At 44.2% G+C, this 20,751-nt stretch overlaps 1 protein-coding gene across 1 annotated transcript in view; it reads right to left on the bottom strand.

Moving 5' to 3' along the window:
- Window positions 1–20,751, bottom strand: part of MYT1 (myelin transcription factor 1) — a gene marked incomplete at both ends in the record, with an annotated part of 92,878 nt that overhangs the window by 40,223 nt on the left and 31,904 nt on the right. The window contains 6 exons of the mRNA XM_083360834.1: window positions 1,481–1,549; window positions 1,899–1,961; window positions 10,414–10,568; window positions 14,563–14,817; window positions 16,992–17,200; window positions 18,140–18,354. Of these exons, the coding sequence (XP_083216960.1) occupies window positions 1,481–1,549; window positions 1,899–1,961; window positions 10,414–10,568; window positions 14,563–14,817; window positions 16,992–17,200; window positions 18,140–18,354 (966 nt within the window). The remainder of the gene's footprint in view (window positions 1–1,480; window positions 1,550–1,898; window positions 1,962–10,413; window positions 10,569–14,562; window positions 14,818–16,991; window positions 17,201–18,139; window positions 18,355–20,751) is intronic.

Here is a 20,751-nt window from a genome sequence, read left to right as displayed (position 1 = left end):
TAACAAGTGTGGCCTTCTCTTGATGACTGCGGTGTTCGTTTAAGAATCACTGTAAAAAAAGAATTGTAAAATTGGTTGCAGTCATAGTGACTTGATTAACGACTGCCACGACTTACGACAATAATTCCGGGTTCAATTTTGATCCTAGGTTGAGAATTACTTGTAGTAACTTTGAATGCAGTGATGTGTAAAGAAGACTTAGCTAATCGAGTTTTAATTGAAGAAGAAAAATGATGCCGTCATCTGCAGAAAGAACTGATAGATATTCTCAAGTGTAACTGAGGGAGAAGCTAGACCAGGGGTAGGCCACCTTGGCTCTTTTATGACTCGTGGACTTCAACTCCCAGAATTCCTGAGCCAGCCATGCTGAGGGGAAAGGGAGAGGTTTCCATGCTGAGTCATGCTGGCTCAGGAATTCTGGGAGTTGAAGTCCACGAGTCATAAAAGAGCCGAGGTTGCCTGAGCTAGACCGTTCTTTGAAAAACCTTGGACCCTTTTTCCAGTGTGTACCAGGCATTTGCTGTCTTCGTAGTTTGTGGTCCATGAGTTGTCAATTCTGCTAACAAAACCAGCACTGTTAGACAGGAGACGTACTGCTAATATTGCATTGTTTACTAGAAAACCATTAAAGAGATTTGGGGGAAAAATAAGTTGCATTAGTCAAGGATGCCCAATCAAAATCTGCCTGAGAGTCAAATATATAAATAAATAATAAATAATAAATATATAATAAATAAATAATAAATAAATTTTATATATATATATATATATATATATATATATATATATATATATATATATATATATATATATATATATATATATATATATATATATATATATATAAATCAGTGTGAATTTATAAACAATCCATCTCCCTTTGGTTGGATGGCCAATCAAAATCTGCCTGAGATTCAGGCAATTTTTCCTACTGTCATCCAAACTCTGTGTCCCTTCCCAATCCAAAACAGGTAGACTTTGACTTACGACCAGAAAATTTTCCATTGCTAAGTGAGTTCAGTGAGTTTTGCCACATTTTTACCATCTCCCTTGCCACAGTCGCTAAGTGAATCACTGCGGTTGTGAAGTAAGAAACGCAGATGTTAAGTGAATCTGGCTTCCCCATTTGACTTTGCTTACCAGAAGTGTTGCCAAAGGGGGATCACATGACACACACACACCCTGGGACACTGCAACCGTCATAAGTACATGCCAGTTGCCAAGCGTCTGAATTTTGATCACATGACCGTGGGGAATGCTGCAACAACGGTCGTAAGTGTGAAAAGCGCTCACTTTTTTCGCGGCTGTTGTAACTTTGGCCACTAAACCAATGGTTGCAAGTCAAGGACTACTTGGTACTCGGTAGGTAAAATCAGCTCCCAGGCAGATTTCGGTTTTAAAGGGAAATTGCAAGCAAAGAATAAGAAGCGGGGAGGATTAGGGGAAAAGGAACAGAGATCTGAGTTTAGCGCAAACATACTTGAGGTCAGCAGAGTGGGCAGCCATGAGGTTTCTGAGACTCTTGTCAGCAAGAGGACAACCAGAAAGGCTGAAAAAGAAGAGATGGAATATTTGGGTAAGCTAAAAAAAAAAAATAGTTGGGAAAATCAAAGCAAGGGGAAGAGGGAACAGACAGGGCTGAGCAATTGGAGCAACTTTATAACTGGTGGACTTCAACTCCCAGAATTCCTGAGCTGCCTGGCTGGCTCAGGAATTCTGGGAGTTGATGTCCACTGGTCATAAAGTTCCCGTAGTTGCCCAGCCCTGGAACAGAACCAAAGTATCCACACTTTTTTATTTTTATTTTTCTCAAAGAAAAGATTTTTTTAATTTTAATTTTTTGTTTTAAAGAGACGGTCAGAATCCGAAAAGAGTAAGGGTAGGTAAGGTTAACTAACCTGCGATGAGAAGCATAATTTCCCGTGATGTGTCCGCTGCCATCACAGCCTGGGGTAGGGCAACTGAACGAAAATAATTATGGGGAAAAAAACGTGAGTGGCCAAAAAATATAAAGAAACCAGTAAGATTCGTGCATATGTGAAAAAATATATACCTAAAAATAGGGGAAAAAGGAGAAGATAATCTCTCTCTCTCTCTCTCTCTCTCTTTTGTCATAGAAATTTGGGTGGTTGGAATTATAACAGAGTTTTTGGGATTTTTTAGAAGTCCAATCAGCTTCTCTGGGGTGCTGGACAGCTTTGTAGAGCTACATCTGGTGAGCAGCAATATTATATTCTTACTAAGCCCCCCTCCCCAGCACCTCACCCCCACGCCCCCCATGACCCTCACGATGTAACCTCCCCATCACAAGACCCATCAGGTGTGAAACCCACCACAAGACCCTCACTTGACATACCCACACCTGATCCATCACAAGACCCTCACTTGATACACCCACACCTGATCCATCACAAGACCCACAAGACCCTCACTTGACACACCCACACCTCATCCATCACAAGACCCTCACTTGACACACCCACACCTGACCCATCACAAGACCTTCACTTGACACACCCACACCTGACCCATCACAAGACCCTCACTTGACACACCCACACCTGATCCATCACAAGACCCATCACAAGACCCTCACTTGACACACCCACACCTGATCTATCACAAGACCCACAAGACCCTCACTTAACACACCCACACCTGACCCATCACAAGACCCATCGATCACCTGACCTGATGTGACCTCACCATCACATACCTATTGACCATACAAAGCCCTTATAAACAGACACTGAAGCATCACTAGACACCCCCTTACTGTAACTCCACTGAAGATGCTACCTAGACTGGTAATGAAATGTTCAGAAACCAACCCACAAGCTCAGTTAACGAACCTTCACTTATAATCTTTTATATATCTACAAATTTACCTATCATATTCTTTTATACAGAAGTCCTTGACTTACAATGGTTCATTTAAAGACCCTTCAAAGTTACAACGGCATTGAAAAATGTGACTGATCACTGTTTGTCAGAGTTACGGCCTTTCCAGCATCCCCATGATCACGGGATCACAATTCAGATGCTTGGCAGCTGCTTTATATTTATGACGGTTGCGGTGTGCCAAGTTCATGTGATTCCCTTTTGGACAAGCAAAGTTGAACAACTAATTTAAGAATGGCAGCAATTCACTTAAGAACTCTGGCAAGAAAAGTTGTAAAGGGTGCAAAACTCAGTTAACAAGTGTCTCACTTAACAACAGAAATTTTGGGCTCAAAAATTGTGGTCGTAAGTCAAGGACTACTGATGTATCTGCCTAGTTTGCAAACAGAATCCTGAAGCATCACCTTAAGGCAGGGGAAGGCAACCTTGGCTCGTTTATGACTCGTGGACTCCCAGAATCCCTCAGCCAGCCAGCCATTTATTTATTTATTTTATTTTATTAAACTTATATACCATGCTGAGGGGAACTTATATACCATGCTGAGGGGAAAGGGAGAGGTTTCCAAACTGAGCCATGCCGGCTGAGGAATTCTGGGAGTTGAAGTCCACAAGTCATAAAAGAGCCAATGTGGCCTATCCCTGCCTTAAGGGGAGGAATGATAAATTGATTGCTGTTTAAAGACAAATCTTCCCCAAGAAGTAAGTAATTTGACATCCTGATTTCCTATAATGTGCCAGAGAAAATGGAGAGAGGATTTGTAAGATTAGTTCACAGCCCATCCTATGGATAAAATGGGAATAGGCCATAGATTAGACCTGGGCATTTTATGATCCTTGGTCTGGCCCACGTTAGGTCAATTGGACATTAGAAATCAAATGTAAATAAGTGTATGCCACTGCTTTTTGAGGTAGTCCTCGACTTAGGATCACAAATCCTGAGTCCTTCGGGAGAAGGGCGGTATAGAAATTCAATTAAATAAAAATAAATAAATTGAGCCCCAAATTTCTGCTGTTAAAGAGACATTTGTCTGAAATGAACAATATATGTATTGTATATGTGACAGGATAATTACTATATAATGAAATGGGGAAACGTGGGCTACCCGAAAACTAAGTTTTCTTCTATATATTATAGGCTAGTTCGGATTATTTTATTCCAATTAAATAAAACGTAAAAACAGGACATGGATATGTATATGTGAAAATATAAAGAAAATTGTGCTAATTGATTGCGTTATAATTAGAAATGTATTAATTTGACTATGCTATCATAATTAAGGGAATTGGAGAGGGAATTCTTGTTGATGTAACTTGACCTATCTCCAAATGACTTGTTATTTACTATTGTTTACTATCAATTACCCAACCTCCGTATTGCTTCATAAATACCTGGATGTAAAATTAAAAAAATCAATAAAATTTATATTAAAAAAAAGAGAGACATTTGTTAAAGTGAGTTTTGCCGCATTTTACAAAGTTTCTTGCCACAGTTTTTAAGCGAATCACCGCAGTCGATAAGTTGGTAACCCGGTTGTTAAGTGAATCTGGCTTCCCCCATTGACTTTCCTTGTCAAAAGGTCGCAAAAGGGGATCACGTGACCTCAGGACACAGCAACGGTCATAAATATGAACTCAGTTGCCCAACATCTGAATTTTGATCACGTGAGCATCAGGATGCTACAAAAGTCATAAGGGTGAAAAATGGTGATAAGTCATTTTTTCAATGCCGTTGTAACTTTCAACCGTCACTAAATGAACCATTGTAAGTTGAGGACTACCCGTATTTCAAAGGCAACTGCTGGGTTCCCCCCCCAATTAATGTAGCTGCATGCTTGTGTGTCTATCCATGTTTCCCCAAAAATAAGACTGGATCTTATATTAATTTTTGCTCCAAAAGACTCATTGGGGTTTATTTTCTGGATAGGGCTTATATTCAGGGAAATAAGGTACTAAATGCGTCCTTCTGGCTGATTATCTCTAATGGGGCTTCTTTTTGGGATGGGGTTTATATTACAAGCGTCCTGAAAAATCATGCTAGGGCTTATTTTCCGGTTGGGTCTTATTTTCAGGGAAATACGGTATGTATTTTCACAGCCCTATTGGTTCAGCCTTCCATAACAGTCCCAATTTCTCATACGCCCCCTTGGGAAATTTAACTGCCCTTGCCGTGTTATGCCATGACGGCTTGGTTACAGAAAGGGATCAAGCTGGCTTATCATATGAAGTAGTTACTGAGTGGTTAAAAGGTAAAGGTAAAGCTTCCCCTGCACACGCGTGCTAGTCGTTTCTGACTCTAGGGGCCGGTGCTCATCTCCGTTTCAAAGCCGAAGAGCCAGCGCTTGTCCGAGGACATCTCCGTGGTCATGTGGCCGGCATGACTAGACGCCAAAGGTGCGCAACGTTGTTACCTTCCCACCATAGTGGTCCCTATTTTTCTACTTGCATTTTTACGTGCTTTGGAACTGCTAGGTTGGCAGAAGCTGGGACGAGTAACAGGCGCTCACTCTGTTCCGCGGCACTCGGGATTCGACCTGCCAAACTGCCGACCTTCTGTTTGACAACTTAGCGTCCTAACCCACTGAGCCACCACGTCCCTCACTGAGTGGTTAGCAGCTGCCTATTCTCAGCTGGAAAAAAAATATCACTTCTTTTATGAGATCCTTGGTGCCCTCTGAGCTGGGCTGTTTTCTTGCAGACGTTTCATTACCCAACTAGGTAGCATCATTGCTACTTTCTTCTGGCTCGTAAACCTGGAGGTGGCAAGACCCACAAAGATGTTAAGGGATCTGGAGGCTAAAGCATGCGATGAAGGCAACTCGGTATGTTTAGCCTAATGAGGAGAAGGCTTAGGGGTGACATGCGCTAAGAGCTGTCCCAGAAAAGAGGGGGCTGACTTATTTTCCAAAGCACCTGAGGGCAGGACAAGAATCAACGGATGGAAACTAAACCAAGAGAGAAGCAACCCAGAACTAAGGAGAAATTTCCCGACAAGGAGAACAATTAATCAGTGGGACAGCCTGCCTCCAGAAGTTGTGGGTGCACCATCACTGGAGGTCTTCAAAAAAAGATTGGACAACCATTTGTCTGGGATGGTATAAGGCCGTGGTGGCGAACCTATGGCATGCGTGCCACAGGTGGCACGCAGAGCCCTCTCTGTGGGCACGCACGCCGTCGCCCCAGTCCTAGGCCTTCATCTGGGTTTTATAAAACCTTTTTACTTTAGGCTTCCGCTGTCGTGTGCAAAAAAAAAAAGGTTCAATCAATCAATTTCAACTTCTCGCGGGAAAAAAAAGATCTCGCAAAGTTGGAATTGACTGGTTGAACTTTTTAGTCCCACCCAGTCTGCCGTTACTACTGCAGCCAAGCCCAGCCAATGGGCCACGCCCAGCCAATGGGCCACGCCCAGCCAATGGGCCACGCCCACCCGGCACCCAAGCGGGATTTGGGTTGCAGTTTGGGCACTCGGTCTCTAAAAGGTTCGCCATCACGGACTCCTGCCTTGGGCGGGGGGTTGGACTCGAAGACCTCCAAGGTCCCTTCCCGTTGTATGACTCTATGTTTTACCATGTTGCATGAACCGTGCCCTCACATTAAGCCATCAGATGGTTTATTTCTTTGTCAAATGCAAGGTTATACGAACTCAACCGTTGGGATTCTGTTAACCTGCCATCGTTGTCTCTTCCATTAGCAGATGTGGCTATGAGGTCAGTGGTTAAGCAGCTGGAAAGCTCCTTTAAACCAAGTAAATGTTCCAAAAAGATTTGAACATCTTGACTCTTGTACCACGGATTCTCTCAGGCTCGTCAACTTTTTAATTCGAAAGGTGAGAACCGTGCCAAGTCCTTTAATATTGTAGCTAAGCAGCTAAATCCTCTTAACGATTAACCAGAGGCTGAAGTTTATCTCAGCTCCCTAGAATATTAAAAGTAGAGAGGCTAGACGAGTTGAGGAGTAGATTTCAGAGAGAGAAAAAAAATTGGTTTTTAAGAGAATCTACAACCACAGGGAAAGAGTGCCAATGAAGGTATTCGTGTAAATATAAACTCTTATCCTTTTTTTTTTTCTTTCAACATTCCTAAAAGCTAAAGCAAAGAAACTTGCTCACGACTTTTACCTTGCCGTGTGTTGTGCATTTATTCCAATAGATGCATTACATCCATTGCACACCCCCTCCTCCCCTTTTCCACTTGGAAAAAAAAATCACACCTCCAAATATGAATTTCAAAGACTCAACAACCCGCGAGGATCTAACAATCGCAAATGCTACTTAATCCTTCTGTCTCACAATTTTATCCACCACCACCCCTCAACCTTCTGCAATCGCAGGGCAGGAGAAACGCCGCTCCCTCCGCCAAGGAGGTTGCAAAGAGGGCGGGACATTTCGGAAGCGGTTGTGACAGTGTGCAAACAAGGAAGCAAAGCAATATGTTTAGGAAAAGTTGTTTTCTGCTCCCAGAGCATCACCAAACATTCTAGCATGAATGTAAATAAAATGCATTTATCACCGCTTCAAACAGACGTAAGTTTGGGGTGGCTCTGATTAACCGCTCCTATCCCCCCCCACCCCAATTCTTAAATCGTGGCAAAGCTTCAATTTAAGAAGAGACCCTATGGAACGGCTCTTCGCATCAACATATCAGGGACAGCTTTGGGGTTAAATAAAATCCTTCCTCTCTGAAACCTGAATAAATCTTGGCTGGGATTTTGAATGCAGAAACATAGAAAACGGATGGCAGAAAGAAGATCTAGTGATCCATGGAGATCAAAGGAGATTTTTTGTTATTTTTTTAATATAAGCGGGGGGGGGGAAATGATGCTCTCTGAGCTTGGTGTTTTTCTTGCAGACGTTTCATTACCCAACTAGGCAACATCATCAATGCTAGAAGGAAGTAGGGTTTGTGGAAGAGAGGAGGAGGTGGAGGAGGAGGAGGAGGAGGACGAGGACTCTGGTGTCCTTGGTGCTCTCTGAGCTTGGTTGTTTTCTTGCAGATGTTTCATTACCCAACTAGGCAACTTCATCAATGCTAGAAGGAAGTAGGGTTTGTGGAAGAGAGGAGGAGGAGGAGGAGGAGGAGGAGGAGGAGGAGGAGGAGGAGGACGACGACGACGACGACTCTGGTGTCCTAGGTGCTGTCTGAGCTTGGTTGTTTTCTTGCAGATGTTTCATTACCCAACTAGGCAACTTCATCAATGCTAGAAGGAAGTAGGGCTTGTGGAAGAGAGGAGGAGGAGGTGGAGGAGGAGGAGGAGGAGGAGGACGACGACGACGACGACGATGACTCCTCTGGTGTCCTAGGTGCTGTCTGAGCTTGGTTGTTTTCTTGCAGATGTTTCATTACCCAACTAGGCAACATCATCAATGCTAGAAGGAAGTAGGGTTTGTGGAAGAGAGGAGGAGGAGGAGGAGGAAGAGGAGGAGGAGGAGGACGACGACAATGACGACAACGATGACTCTGGTGTCCTAGGTGCTCTCTGAGCTTTGTTGTTTTCTTGCAGACGTTTCATTACCCAACTAGGCAACATCATCAGCGCTACAAGGAAGTGGGGTTTGTGGAAGAGGGGAGGAGGAGGACTGTGGGATCCTTGGTGCTCTTGGAGTTTGGTGGTTTTCTTGCCCGACATTTCATTACCCAACTAGGCAACATCATCAATGCTAGTCATTTTTGACATACTTATTTATTATTTTTAAAATTAAATTTATTTACTTATTTTTTTAGTTTTATTTTTTTAATTTTTGGCCAGATGATTGACATAGCCCAAGCATGTTTCAGCTCAGTTATTGATGACCGATCCGCTACCTCGGCTGGAAGCTGGTTTCAAACTTCTACCACTCTTTCGCACTTTCTAGCGTGACCTTTGAATGTCTCAAAGACATTCATCCAGCCAAGTTATCTCTTTTTTTGTAGAATTGCGTGACAGAGTCCTACGGTGGGGCAGGCCCCTTCAACGGAGTCCGACCCCTGCCAAATACAGGAATCTAGACGAAAGTAAACTAGAAGAGAGCTGGGGACTCTGTGGCAGTAGGTTTCTGGTAAATTAGAAGCCGTTTGTGAACTTTCTGCGAGTTACAAAACAATCATAGATGGTTCACAGAACTGTAACTGTGGAAGTTAGCTTGCTGTCGGGACTACCCGTTAACTGCTTTATTCTATAGTAGACAAGATCAGAGGTCACCAACCTTTTTGGTTTGGCAGCCCGGAAAGGCAGGCACCTTTACACACGCGCACGGACACACAAAGGGGCCATGCATGAGCGCACATGCATGTGCAAACAGGCCACATGTGAGCGCATGTGCACATGCAAACGGGCCTGTGCGAGCACCACAAATTTGGTGATGCTAGCACCGGCGGGACACTTGGGGGCGGGGCGACGCTAGCACCAACGGGATGCTCGGGCAGCACAAGCATGAGTGTGGAGGGTGAGTGCATGCACACATGCGCATGCACTGGCCATCTCTTCAGGCCACCGCCCGGTAATGGGGACCCCTGAGATAGATGGTAGGTGAAACTGGTTGACCGATAATAGATTTTTATCTTTGAAATATTTTTTTAATGCCGTATACTGGTAATTCAGTAAACAGAGATCTAGAATTTCCTAAACAGTGGACCTGTTTTGCAACGGTAGTGCGGGGGAAACTATTACTGCTGAAATATACCGTATTTATCGGCGTATAACACGCACCTCATTTTAAAAAGGAAATTTCAGGAAAAAAACTGAAATTTCAAATAAATAACTATGGGTCATTAACATTATATCGGCGTATAACACGCACACATCATTTGCCCCCTATTTTCAGGAAGAAAAAGTGCGTGTTATACGCCGATAAATACGGTATTTATCTGTAGTTCACCAGAGCGGTACAATTATGTGTACAGGAAGTCCTTGACTTACAACCGTTCATTTAGTGACCGTTTGAAGTTACAACGGCACTGAAAAAAGTGACCCGTGACCGTTTTTCATAATTAACGACCGTTGCAGCATCCCCACCGTCGCACCGCCAAAATTCAGATGCTTGGCAACTGGCACGTACTTACGACAGTTGCAGTGTCCTGGGGTGGGGGGTGTCATGTGATCCCCTCTTGCGACCTTCTGACAAGCAAAGTCAGTGAGGAAGCCAGATTCACTTAACAACCGAGGTGCTAACTTCACCCCTGCAGTAATTCACTTAACAACCGCGTCAAGGAAGGTTGTTAATTGGGGCAAAGCTCGCTTAACAAACGTCTCGCTTGGCCACAGAGATATGGGGCTCAGTTGTGGATGTAAGTCGAGGACTACCCGTATCTTTGTTATTTCTGTGGTTAGGCGCATTTTTTATCCTGGTTTTGTTGTCTTTTTTTCTTTTCTCCTTTTTATGTTTTCTGGTTTGGTTTTGTTCTCTCTCTCTCTCTCTTTCTTTTTTTGGTCTTTTAACTTTGGAAATAAAATAAACGTTTTATAAAGGGAGAGGGAGGAGCTTCTCCCCTTTGGGGATCTTTTTGGTACACGACTGCTTAGCCAAGCGGCCAGACTCACGTGAGTAACTCTTTCTTGATTTCCTTGGACAGGAACTTAAGCTTGAAGTTGGTTAAGGTGATCTCCCCGGGATATTTTCTTTCTTCAAAGTTTTCTTCGGGGACTTCTTGTTCGTCGGCTTCCGAGGAGGCGAAGGAATGAGCAGCGGGTTCTGACTGCAAAAAAAAAAAAGCAAAAAAAAAAAAGCAAACCCAGTTAATTTTCCAGAGGGAGTAGAGGGAGCTTGGCAGAACTACCCCCAAGGCACTTGGGGCAAAACTCCAGAGAATTCCTGAGTGGGGTTCGTGAGTTAAAATGTGGGTTAAAACATGGGAAGGCGAAGAGAAAAGTCAGCAGAGTCGATTCTGGCTTATAAAGACACTGAGGAGATTTATCCTGAGGATCGGAGCACCCTGCAGATCCACGGTGGGGATAAAGCTCCCGAAGTCTGTGAATTTTACGGGAGGAAAGTTATATTAGTCTACGGTAGCGAGAAATCAAGAGGGGTCTGGTAAGAGCCAGTCTGTGGCTGGCCTAGAAACCAGACAACAGCCAATCATCAGGAGACCGTGAGTTCTAGTCCCATCGTCCGCATGAAAGTCACCTAGATGGCTTTGGGGCAATCACCAGGAGAGGGTGAGTTCTAGTCCTGCCTTAGGGCATGAAAGCTGGCTGGGTGACTTTGGCCCAATCACCAGGAGTTGGTGAGTTCTAGTCCTGCCTTAGGGCATGAAAGCTGGCTGGGTGTCTTTGGGCCAGTCTCCTTCTCTCAGCCCAATCCACCTCACAGCATTGTTGTTTTGGGGAAAATAGGAGGAGGAAGGAGTATTAGGTGTTACGTTATAAGCTAACGTGCATAAACTAACACCTCAGGTTAGTTATAAACAATAATAAAGGTGGAATAAAATTCAAAGAAATAAAAGGAACATCTTTTCTGACTAACAAATGCTATTGGGTTCACCCCAGGTCTCTTGCCTTCAATGCTTGATCCCATGGGACCTTGGAGATGCACCACCTGAGATTCCAGGCACCCCGAATTTTAATCTTCCAGAAGTCCATGAAGATTTGGGTTCTTGCCCAAAGCTTTGGGCTAGGAAGGGGTTGAATGAGGGGGAGTCAATGATATGGGTGGTCTGGTACCTGATGTATGTTTGTCCTATTTCAATCTTGTCATTTTCATTGGCGGCTTTGTCTAGGATTTTATGTGAGATGAAAGGAAGGAAGGAAGGAAGGAAGGAAGGAAGGAAGGAAGAAAGAAAAAGAAAGAAAGAAAGAAAGAAAGAAAGGAAAGAAAGAAAGAAAGAAAGAAAGAAAGAAAGAAAGAAAGAAAGAAAGAAAGAAAGAAAGAAAGAAAAAGAAAAGAGGCAGAAGTATTGGTGAGCTGTAGTTTCCTTCACCAGATACACAGAAAGGCCAGTGAGCTGCAGCTAACAAAAAGTTTGCTCAGTTTGCTTTTACTAAATTTCAACAATTTTTTTTTACCAACGTTTGTTGGAAAACATGCTACCAGATTCCTGATGTTAAGCTCAGCTTTTTCAATCTGCAATACACATGGAGAAGCTGTGTTGTTTCTTCTCAGTGCCTGTAATGGCATGAGCGAAAGACCCCGGGAGATAAGGTAAAGAATAATCAAGATAAGAGACAGTATAGCCTGCAGCTGTATAGTGGGCCAGATAAGAACCTCACAAGAGACTTTTCCTATTTCCTCAGGCTGCAAAGAACATTGCTCTTTCAGACTCACATGTAGCTTTACAGTAAAGTAGAATTACTTTATCGGGTGGTGTTTCCTGCCGGGCCTACCCGGCAGGAAAGACTCATAACGTATCAGACCCTGATCACCCAAGAGGTGTTTCCTCTGGCTGTACATAACATCCTTCAATATAAGTGCCTAAGATGTCTTGCAAGCACAATTCAGTTAATACAGAAATATGCCAAACAAATAATCTTTCCTCCTCTCTGCCCCCCCCCACTCCCTCCTCAATTATTTTATTAGAAGAGGCAAACAAGACATTAAGAAATGCACACATCAGCTGGGTGCAATCTAAATTGTGGGCACTAAGGCAATTTAAACCTTCAAAGATAACAATTTATATCAAGGTTAAATATAATTTCCAAGACGTTAATAAAGGTAACGTCGTACGTTGGAGCGTACAGCTAAGGATGGTATTGATCGACCGTTGCAAAGCACATTCAATTGTTTTCTGATATTAAAGAAAGGTTTCCATCTGGAGTGCAATGCTTAATCCAAAGGTCTCTGCTGTATTGTTGTACATTATTGCTTATAAATGTTAAATGACCTTTTTCTTCCAATGGGCAGAAAAGCCCCATTCTTTGAAAAACTGCTTGCATTTTCAAGGATACAAGTGAACAGAAATTGACATTATATTAGCGTGTATGTTGTGTCTTTAGATTGCGGTACTGGCACAACTGGTATAAGTCCCAGCAGACAGCACATGGCTAATCTTGAGAAAGTTAAGCAGAATGAAAGTTTGCAAGGAAATCCCAAGCAAAACCGGGAAGAAAAATATCCCAGAACATAGCAAAGAACCTTGAGACGCCCATTAAGACATTTGGGACTGAGTCAACACCTGGCTTTCTATACAGATAGCCCTCGACTTAACAACCCTTAGTTTAGTTACCTATCTCAGCCTAAGCCACCTCACAGGGTTGTTGTTGTGGGGAAAATAGCAGGAAGAAGGAGTATTAGATATGTTCACTGCCTTGAGTTATTGGTTAAAAATAATAAAGGTGGGATGTAATTAATTAAACACATCTGTTCTTAACTGATTCTGTGCTTAGGTAATCTGTGTCAGCTGATCACAGGATGTAGACCCATTTTTGAGGATTATCTGTAATCATGCTTGGTGCTTCTTGTCTGGACCAACTCAAATGGCTGACGAGTGAAGGCGAATATACGTGTCCCAGGATAGTGTTGTAGGTTCAGTGGTGGGATTCAGCCAGTTTGCACCAATTTGGTAGAACAGGTAGCTAAATCTTTGCTGTACTCAAAGAACCTGCTGGCTTCCAGAAGTCTAGTCTAGGCCTTGGAGGCCTGGAGGTCTTCCAGGCCTAGAATGGACCGCCGGAAGTGCGTGGATGCCACTTCAGGAAGTCCGTTCTAGGCCTCGGAGGCCTAGAATGGCCCATCGGAAATGCATGGATGCCACTTCAGGAAGTCCGTTCTAGGCCTTGGTGGCCTCCTAGGTCTAAAATGGCCTGCTGGAAGTGTTTGGATGCCACTTCCGGAAGTGCGTTCTAGGCCTCTGAGGCCTAGAATGGCCCATCGGAAATGCATGGATGCCACTTCAGGAAGTCCATTCTAGGCCTCAGGGGCCCAGGCCTGGATCGAATAAGAGAACCGGTTGTTGTTTAGGCATTGGAATTCCACCACTGTGTAGGATCCAATCTGGGTTGGTCACTGGGACCAGAGGTTTCCACCTTCTGAGCTTTTGGATTTGGGCTGGAGCCCATCTTCAGGGAACTTCTGTCTAGCTAGTGAGAAGTTCCCTGAAGATGGGATCTAGCATGAATCCGAAAGTTCGGCAGACGAAAACTTCGGTCCCGGTGACCCGACCCAGATTGGATCCTACATCAAAGGGTTGACATCGACCTTGCTAGTCTCAAAATAGATCTTCCCCCGCCCTCACCTTTACAGTCCAAGAAACAAGGGCAGGAGTAGTCAACCTTGGCTCTTTTATGACTTGTGGACTTCAACTCCCAGAATTCCTGAGCCAGCATGGCTCAGCTTGGAAACCTCTCCCTTTCCCCTCAGCATGGCTGGCTCAGGAATTCTGGGAGTTGAAGTCCACAAGTCATAAAGCGGCCTAGGCCTAAGCCAGGTGTAGTCAACCTTGGCTCTTTTATGACTCGTGGACTTCAACTCCCAGAATTCCTGAGCCAGCATGGCTCAGCTTGGAAACCTCTCCCTTTCCCCTCAGCCTGGCTGACTCAGGAATTCTGGGAGTTGAAGTCCCACGAGTCATAAAAGAGCCAAGGTTGCCTACCTCTGAACGGGGGTCCCTTTTGAGATGCTTGCTCCCCTGCCCAACCCCTCTCTTCCTCCTGTCTCCCCTCCCCACAGCCCACTCAGGGTGCAGGGCTGAGTCTTCTCCCCACCCTAAGAAAGGTAAGCAACGTCCGAGGAGCCTTGCAACTCCTCCTCCAGTTTACCTCCTCCAGTTCCTCTTCTCGCTGTCGGTTTGGTTTGGTGTAGTCAATGGGCCCGTCCCACTCATCCTGGCGAGAGGTGTGGCTGGACTGGGGCGAGGTGGCACTGGTGCAGTTTTGGCGTTGGGACACGTCGGGGTATTTGATGCTGGGGCTACTGCTGCAGCTGCTGCTGCTGGGGAAGTTGCTTTCGCGTTTGCGATGCTTGTTCATGCTTAAGTCCAGAGTCCCGTTTTCATCCACTTCAATGTCCGTGGGCTGAAAGGTGGAAAGTTTTGACAGCTCATTTACGAGGTCTTCTTTCAATCCTGCAAACTCAAAACCGGCTGTTTTTCTGGACACCCTCCTGTTGGGGGTGGACCTAACTGTCTTACACCGGAATTATCTGTGGCGTGCTTGGTGCTCTCTGAGTTTGGTTGTTTTTTCTTGCAGATATCTCATTACCAAACTAGGTAATGCACACCATGGTGGGGAGAGAAAGGAATAAACGAGGTACAAGACCGAACACATGGCGCGCCCTGCCATACATCAAAAACATTTCGGAAGCAGTAGAACGTAGCTTCCGAGATCTGCAAGCGGGCATCGCACGCCGCCCAGGGGCTACCACGCGACAACAAATTATGCATTGTAAAGATCACTTATGCACAAATAAAAAGGTATTAATCTAACCGTCTGGCTTGTATCCTATTTAGCGAAGGGCACGCCGGGCTAAGACCCTTATTATGATTTACAGCTTACATTTTTATATTGCCAGCTGCCCAGCGTTGCTGTATCAGTGAGGGTGGCATACAAATTAAACAAACAAATAAATAAATAAATAAATACAGGTAGTCCTCATGACCACAATTGAGCCCAGAATTTCTGTTCCTAAGTGGAACCTTTGTTAATTTGAATTTCTTGCCAGTTGAGTAAGCCTCAGTTGTTAAGTTAGTAGCACAGTTGTTAAGTGAATCCCGTTGAGTTGGCTTGTCAGACGGTCACAAAAAGGGATCAGATTCCCCCCCCTCCCCCCAGGACAGTGCAACTGTCATAAATGTGAGTCACTTGCCAAGCATCTCACTTTTGCTTTGAAGAAATTTCCTGAGAACGAAGAAGAAATTTCCTGAGAACTAAGAAGAAATTTCCTGAGAACTAAGAAGAAATTTCCTGACAGTTAGAATAAATAACCAGTGGAACAACCTGCCTCCAGAAGTTGTCAGTGCTTCAACACTGGAACTTTTTAAAGAAGAGATTGGACAGTCATTTGCGTGAAATGATATAGAGTTTCCTCCACGAGCAGGGGGTTGGACTAGATGACCTCCAAAGTCCCTTCCAACTCTCTATTCTATTCTATTCTATTCTATTCTATTCTATTCTATTCTATTCTATTCTATTCTATTCTATTCTATTCTATTCTCTATTCTAATCATCATCATCATCATCATCATCATCATCATCATCATCATCATTTGGAAGGGACCTTGGAGGTCATCCTAGTCCAACCCCCTGCTCAGGCAGGAAACCCTATACCATTTCAGGCAAATGGCTGTCCAGTCTCTTCTTAAAAACTTCCAGTGTTGGAGCATTCACCGCTTCTGGAGGCAGGTTGTTCCATTCTATTCTATTCTATTCTATTCTATTCTATTCTATTCTATTCTATTCTATTCTATTCTATTCTATTCTATTCTATTCTATTCTATTCTATTCTATTCCATTTTCTATTCTATTCTATTCCATTCTATTCCATTCCATATTTATTCTATTCTATTCTATTCTATTCTATTCTATTCTATTCTATTCTATTCTATTCTATTCTATTCTATTCTATTCTATTCTATTCTATTCTATTCATCATCATCATCATCATCATTTGGAAGGGACCTTGGAGGTCATCCTAGTCCAGGGGTCGGCAACCTCGGCTCTTTTATGACTCGTGGACTTCAACTCCCAGAATTCCTGAGCCAGCATAGCTGGCTCAGGAATTCTGGGAGTTGAAGTCCACGAGTCATAAAAGAGCCGAGGTTGCCGACCCCTGTCCTAGTCCAACCCCCTGCTCAGGCAGGAAACCCTATACCATTTCAGGCAAATGGCTGTCCAGTCTCTTCTTAAAAACTTCCAGTGTTGGAGCATTCACCGCTTCTGGAGGCAGGTTGTTCTATTCTATTCTATTCTATTCTATTCTATTCTATTCTATTCTATTCTATTCTATTCTATTCTATTCTATTCTATTCTATTCTATTCTATTCTATTCTATTCTATTCTATTCTATTAGATTCTATTAGATTCTATTAGATTCTATTCTATTCTTGATCGCTGCAGTGACTGTGTGAAAGGCGGTCGTTAAGTCCCTTTGTTCACAGGTGTTGTAGCTTGGAACGGTCCCTCAATGCACTGGGGTAAGTCCAGGACTCCCTGTCACGCTTCCATGGGGCTGTTCACTCTCGCCTGCTCACCTTGCCAGAGAGATCTTGCTGCTTGGTGCTGAGGTTTTCAGGCATTTCCCAGCAGCGGGTGGAGAGGTTCAAAATGGCGGTGGCAGCCATGTGGGCGGCTTCGGCGTCATGGGAGTAGTCGAAGCCTGTGGACGAAGACGAAGCGTTCTTCACGTAACTGCTGGAAGGGCTGTGGCTGGGGGAAGTGGAAACCTTTGGAAAAGGTTTGCCTGTAAAAAGGGAGCAAGAGAGGCAGAAAGGTGTGGATGGCTTCAGCCATTTGTTTATTTCTTGCTCCCTTGTCTTTCCTGCAGGAATTCAACACAGCATGGAAAAACTCCTTCCTCTAATACTCCGACAGCAAGAACCCGGTTTGGTTTAGTGGTTAAGGCACCCAGGCCAGAAAGTGGTAAACTGTGAGTTCTAATCCTGCTTTAGTCATGAAAGTCAGCTGGGTGACTTTGGGCCAATCATCAGCGGACTTTGGGTTCTAGTCCTGCCTTAGGCATGAAAATCGGCTGGGTGACTTTGGGCCAATCACTAGGTGACTGTGAGTTCTAGTCCCGCCTTAGACAAGAAAGTTGGCTGGGTGACTTTGGGCCAATCACTAGGGGATTGTGAGTTCTACTCCTGCCTTAGAAAAGAAAGTCTGCTGGGTGACTTTGGGCCAATCACCAGGAGACTGTGAGTTCTACTCCCGCCTTAGACAAGAAAGTCTGCTGGGTGACTTTGAGCCAATCACCAGGAGACTGTGAGTTCTAGTCCCGCCTTAGTAGACAAGAAAGTTGGCTGGGTGACTTTGAGCCAATCACTAGGGGACTGTGAGTTTTAGTCCCACTTTAGACAGGAAAGTCGGCTGGGTGACTTTGGGCCAATCACCAGGAGATTGTGAGTTCTAGACCCGCCTTAGTAGACAAGAAAGGTGGCTGGGTGACTTTGAGCCAATCACAAGGAGACGGTGAGTTCCAGTCCCACCTTGGGCACGAAAGTTGTCTGGGTGACTTTGGACTAATTACTAGGGGACTGTGAGTTCTAGTCCCGCCTTACACAAGAAAGTCAGCTGGTCTATATTGGTCCAATTGGCTGGACCACAAATAAATAACCACAACCCCCCGCCCCCGCCATAAATCCATTCTCCCAATGGCCTTCCATGACCAGACGCAACTTACATTTAAAGGCTTTAGGTGAGGTTTCACTAGACTGAATCTTTGGGGCAAGCATGCGTTTGCCAAAAACCTGAGCGTCAAAACTTGCATAATCGAAGGTGACTTTGGAGTACTTCTCCAGCTCCTTGGCCAAGTTGGCCCTTGGCGTGGAAGGAACCATGTTGGGCCTGTAATTTCCATACTGAGGCACCTCGAGTTGCTTCACAAAACACATAGGCCTGAAGAAAAGAGAAAGGAAAAGAGGGAACTTTGGTGAGACGTTCACGATTCTGGGCGAACGTGTGAGAAACAACTTGGCTATAAGGGTCCCTGTCAGGAAATATACAGTCATCTTTCCGACAGAGGAGAACATTTGCAGCTCAGGGTTGAAATGAGGGGTCTTTGGTGCTCTCTGGGCTTGGTGGTTTTCTTGCAGATGTTTCATTACCCAACTAGGCAGTGTCATCAGTGCGAGAAGGGAATGAGGTTTGTGGAGAAGAGGGGGAGGAAGAGAGGGGGAGGAGGAGGAAGAGGACTGTGGGGGGGTCTTTGATGCTCTCTGACTTGGATATTTTCCTGCAGATGCTTCATTACCCAACTATGTAACATCATCAGGGCTAGAAGGAAGTGAGGTTTATGGAGAGGAGGAGGAGGAGGAGGAGGAGGAGGAGGAGGACTGTTGGGTCCTTGGTGCTCTCTGAGCTTGGTTGTTTTCTTGCAGACGCTTCATTACCAAACTAGGTAACATCATCAGTGGTAGAAGGAAGTGAGGTTTATGGAGGAGGAGGAGGAGGAGGAGGAGGAGGAGGAGGAGGAGGAGGAGGAGGAGGAGGAGGAGGAGGAGGAGGAGGAGGAGGAGGAGGAGAACGACGACTGTTGGGTCCTTGGTGCTCTCTGAGCTTGGTTGTTTTCTTGCAGATGCTTCATTACCAAACTAGGTAACATCATCAGTGCTAGAAGGGCCTTATATATAAACAGAGAGCAAATCTCATCCCTTTTAGCACCGATGATGTTACCTAGTTTGGTAATGAAGCGTCTGCAAGAAAACAGCCAAACTCAAAAAGCACCAAGGATACCTCACATTCATCCATTAAAGACAAACATAAAGGTAAAGGTAAAGGTTCCCCCGCACACGCGTGCTAGTCGTTTCTGACTCTAGGGGCCAGTGCTCATCTCCGTTTTAAAGCCAAAGAGCCAGTGCTTGTCCGAGGACGTCTCCCTGGTCATGTAGCCAGCATGACTGGACGCCAGAGGCGCATGGAGCGCTGTTACCTTCCCACCATAGTGGTCCCTATTTTTCTACTTGCATTTTTATGTGCTTTCGAACTGCTAGGTTGGCAGAAGCTGGGACGAGTAACAGGCGCTCACTCTGTTACTCTACTGCTTTACAAACATAGGAAAGATCAAATCCAATAAAATCCAATCACAGTATTTTATTATAATATGAAGAAAATCATTTGGAATTATTTTCTGAGCAATTGGGAGTTGAGGCTATAGATACTGTTTGTGTTCAAATTCTTTTTTTTTTCTGGAACAGAATCCATTTAGAAACACATAGTATGAAGTATAAAAGGGGAAGGTATATAGCAAAATGGAAGAGATTATAAATATGCTTCTGGGAAACAATGAATGATTCTAAGTGTTACCAATTTTCACATCTGATAGAAAACGTAGTGTCTTTAGAGAGCGATAGTAAAATCCAGACTTAATTCAATAGAATGAAAGGGTTTACACCAATCCACAAACAGCTCAGGCATTATTGGATTTTATGACTTTGTCTGTTTTTGGAAGCTTTAATTTGATTTGTTCTGATTTATTTCTGGCTCTGTGCTTTTGATCTGAAGAAGTGACAAAGTTGGAAGTTCCACTTCTAGGCAACCTGTTTTTAGCAAGAATACTTGCTCAATTCACTTACTGGCTCCTGGACTTCAGACTTCAGTTTTTATTTCCCTCAACCCTGAAAATTAATGCTCTGTTATTGAACTTTTTAAAATTATCATTCCAGCTTTTCACATAGTCAGATAACAGAAGATAACAGAATAATACAGTTGGGAGGGACCTTGTAAGTCTTCTAGTGACTAGTCCAGGGGTAGGCAAGCTTGGCTCTTTTATGACTCGTGGACTTCAACTCCCAGAATTCCTAGTCAGCATAGCCATAGTTGCCCACTTCCTCCCAATGGCTGGTTCAGGAATTCTGGGAGTTGAAGTCCACAGGTCGCAAAGGGGCCATAGTTGCCCTCCCCTGCAATGGGGGAAACTTATTTACTTAACGACTGTGTAATTCACTTAACAAACATGGCCAAAAAAAGGTTGTAAAAAGGAGTTCCATGGCGGCTCAGGAATTCTGGGAGTTGAAGTCTGCAAGTCATAAAAAGGGCGAAGTTTGAAGACCCCCGGACTAGAGATACCTCGTTCGCTTAATTGTTAATCATAGGGTTTAGCCTGAGAGGCAGAGATCTTAATCAATGGTGCTAGTAGTTCGGTAGTTCTAAGTAAAGCGATTTTTGAAATCAAAACCTTGGCACTTCCTTTGCAATTTGGCCCTGCAGCAGCTACCTCAGATGGCACATGGATGCAGTCTCTAATCAGCAAATCATGAGAAGTGCAGAGAGCCAGTTTATTAAACCATCGAATAA

The sequence above is a fragment of the Vipera ursinii genome (assembly GCF_947247035.1).
Source record: "Vipera ursinii genome assembly, chromosome: 3".
Classification (NCBI taxonomy): domain Eukaryota; kingdom Metazoa; phylum Chordata; class Lepidosauria; order Squamata; family Viperidae; genus Vipera; species Vipera ursinii.
Note: the sequence above shows the minus strand (reverse complement) of the source record. Positions and strands in the feature narration are given on the sequence as shown.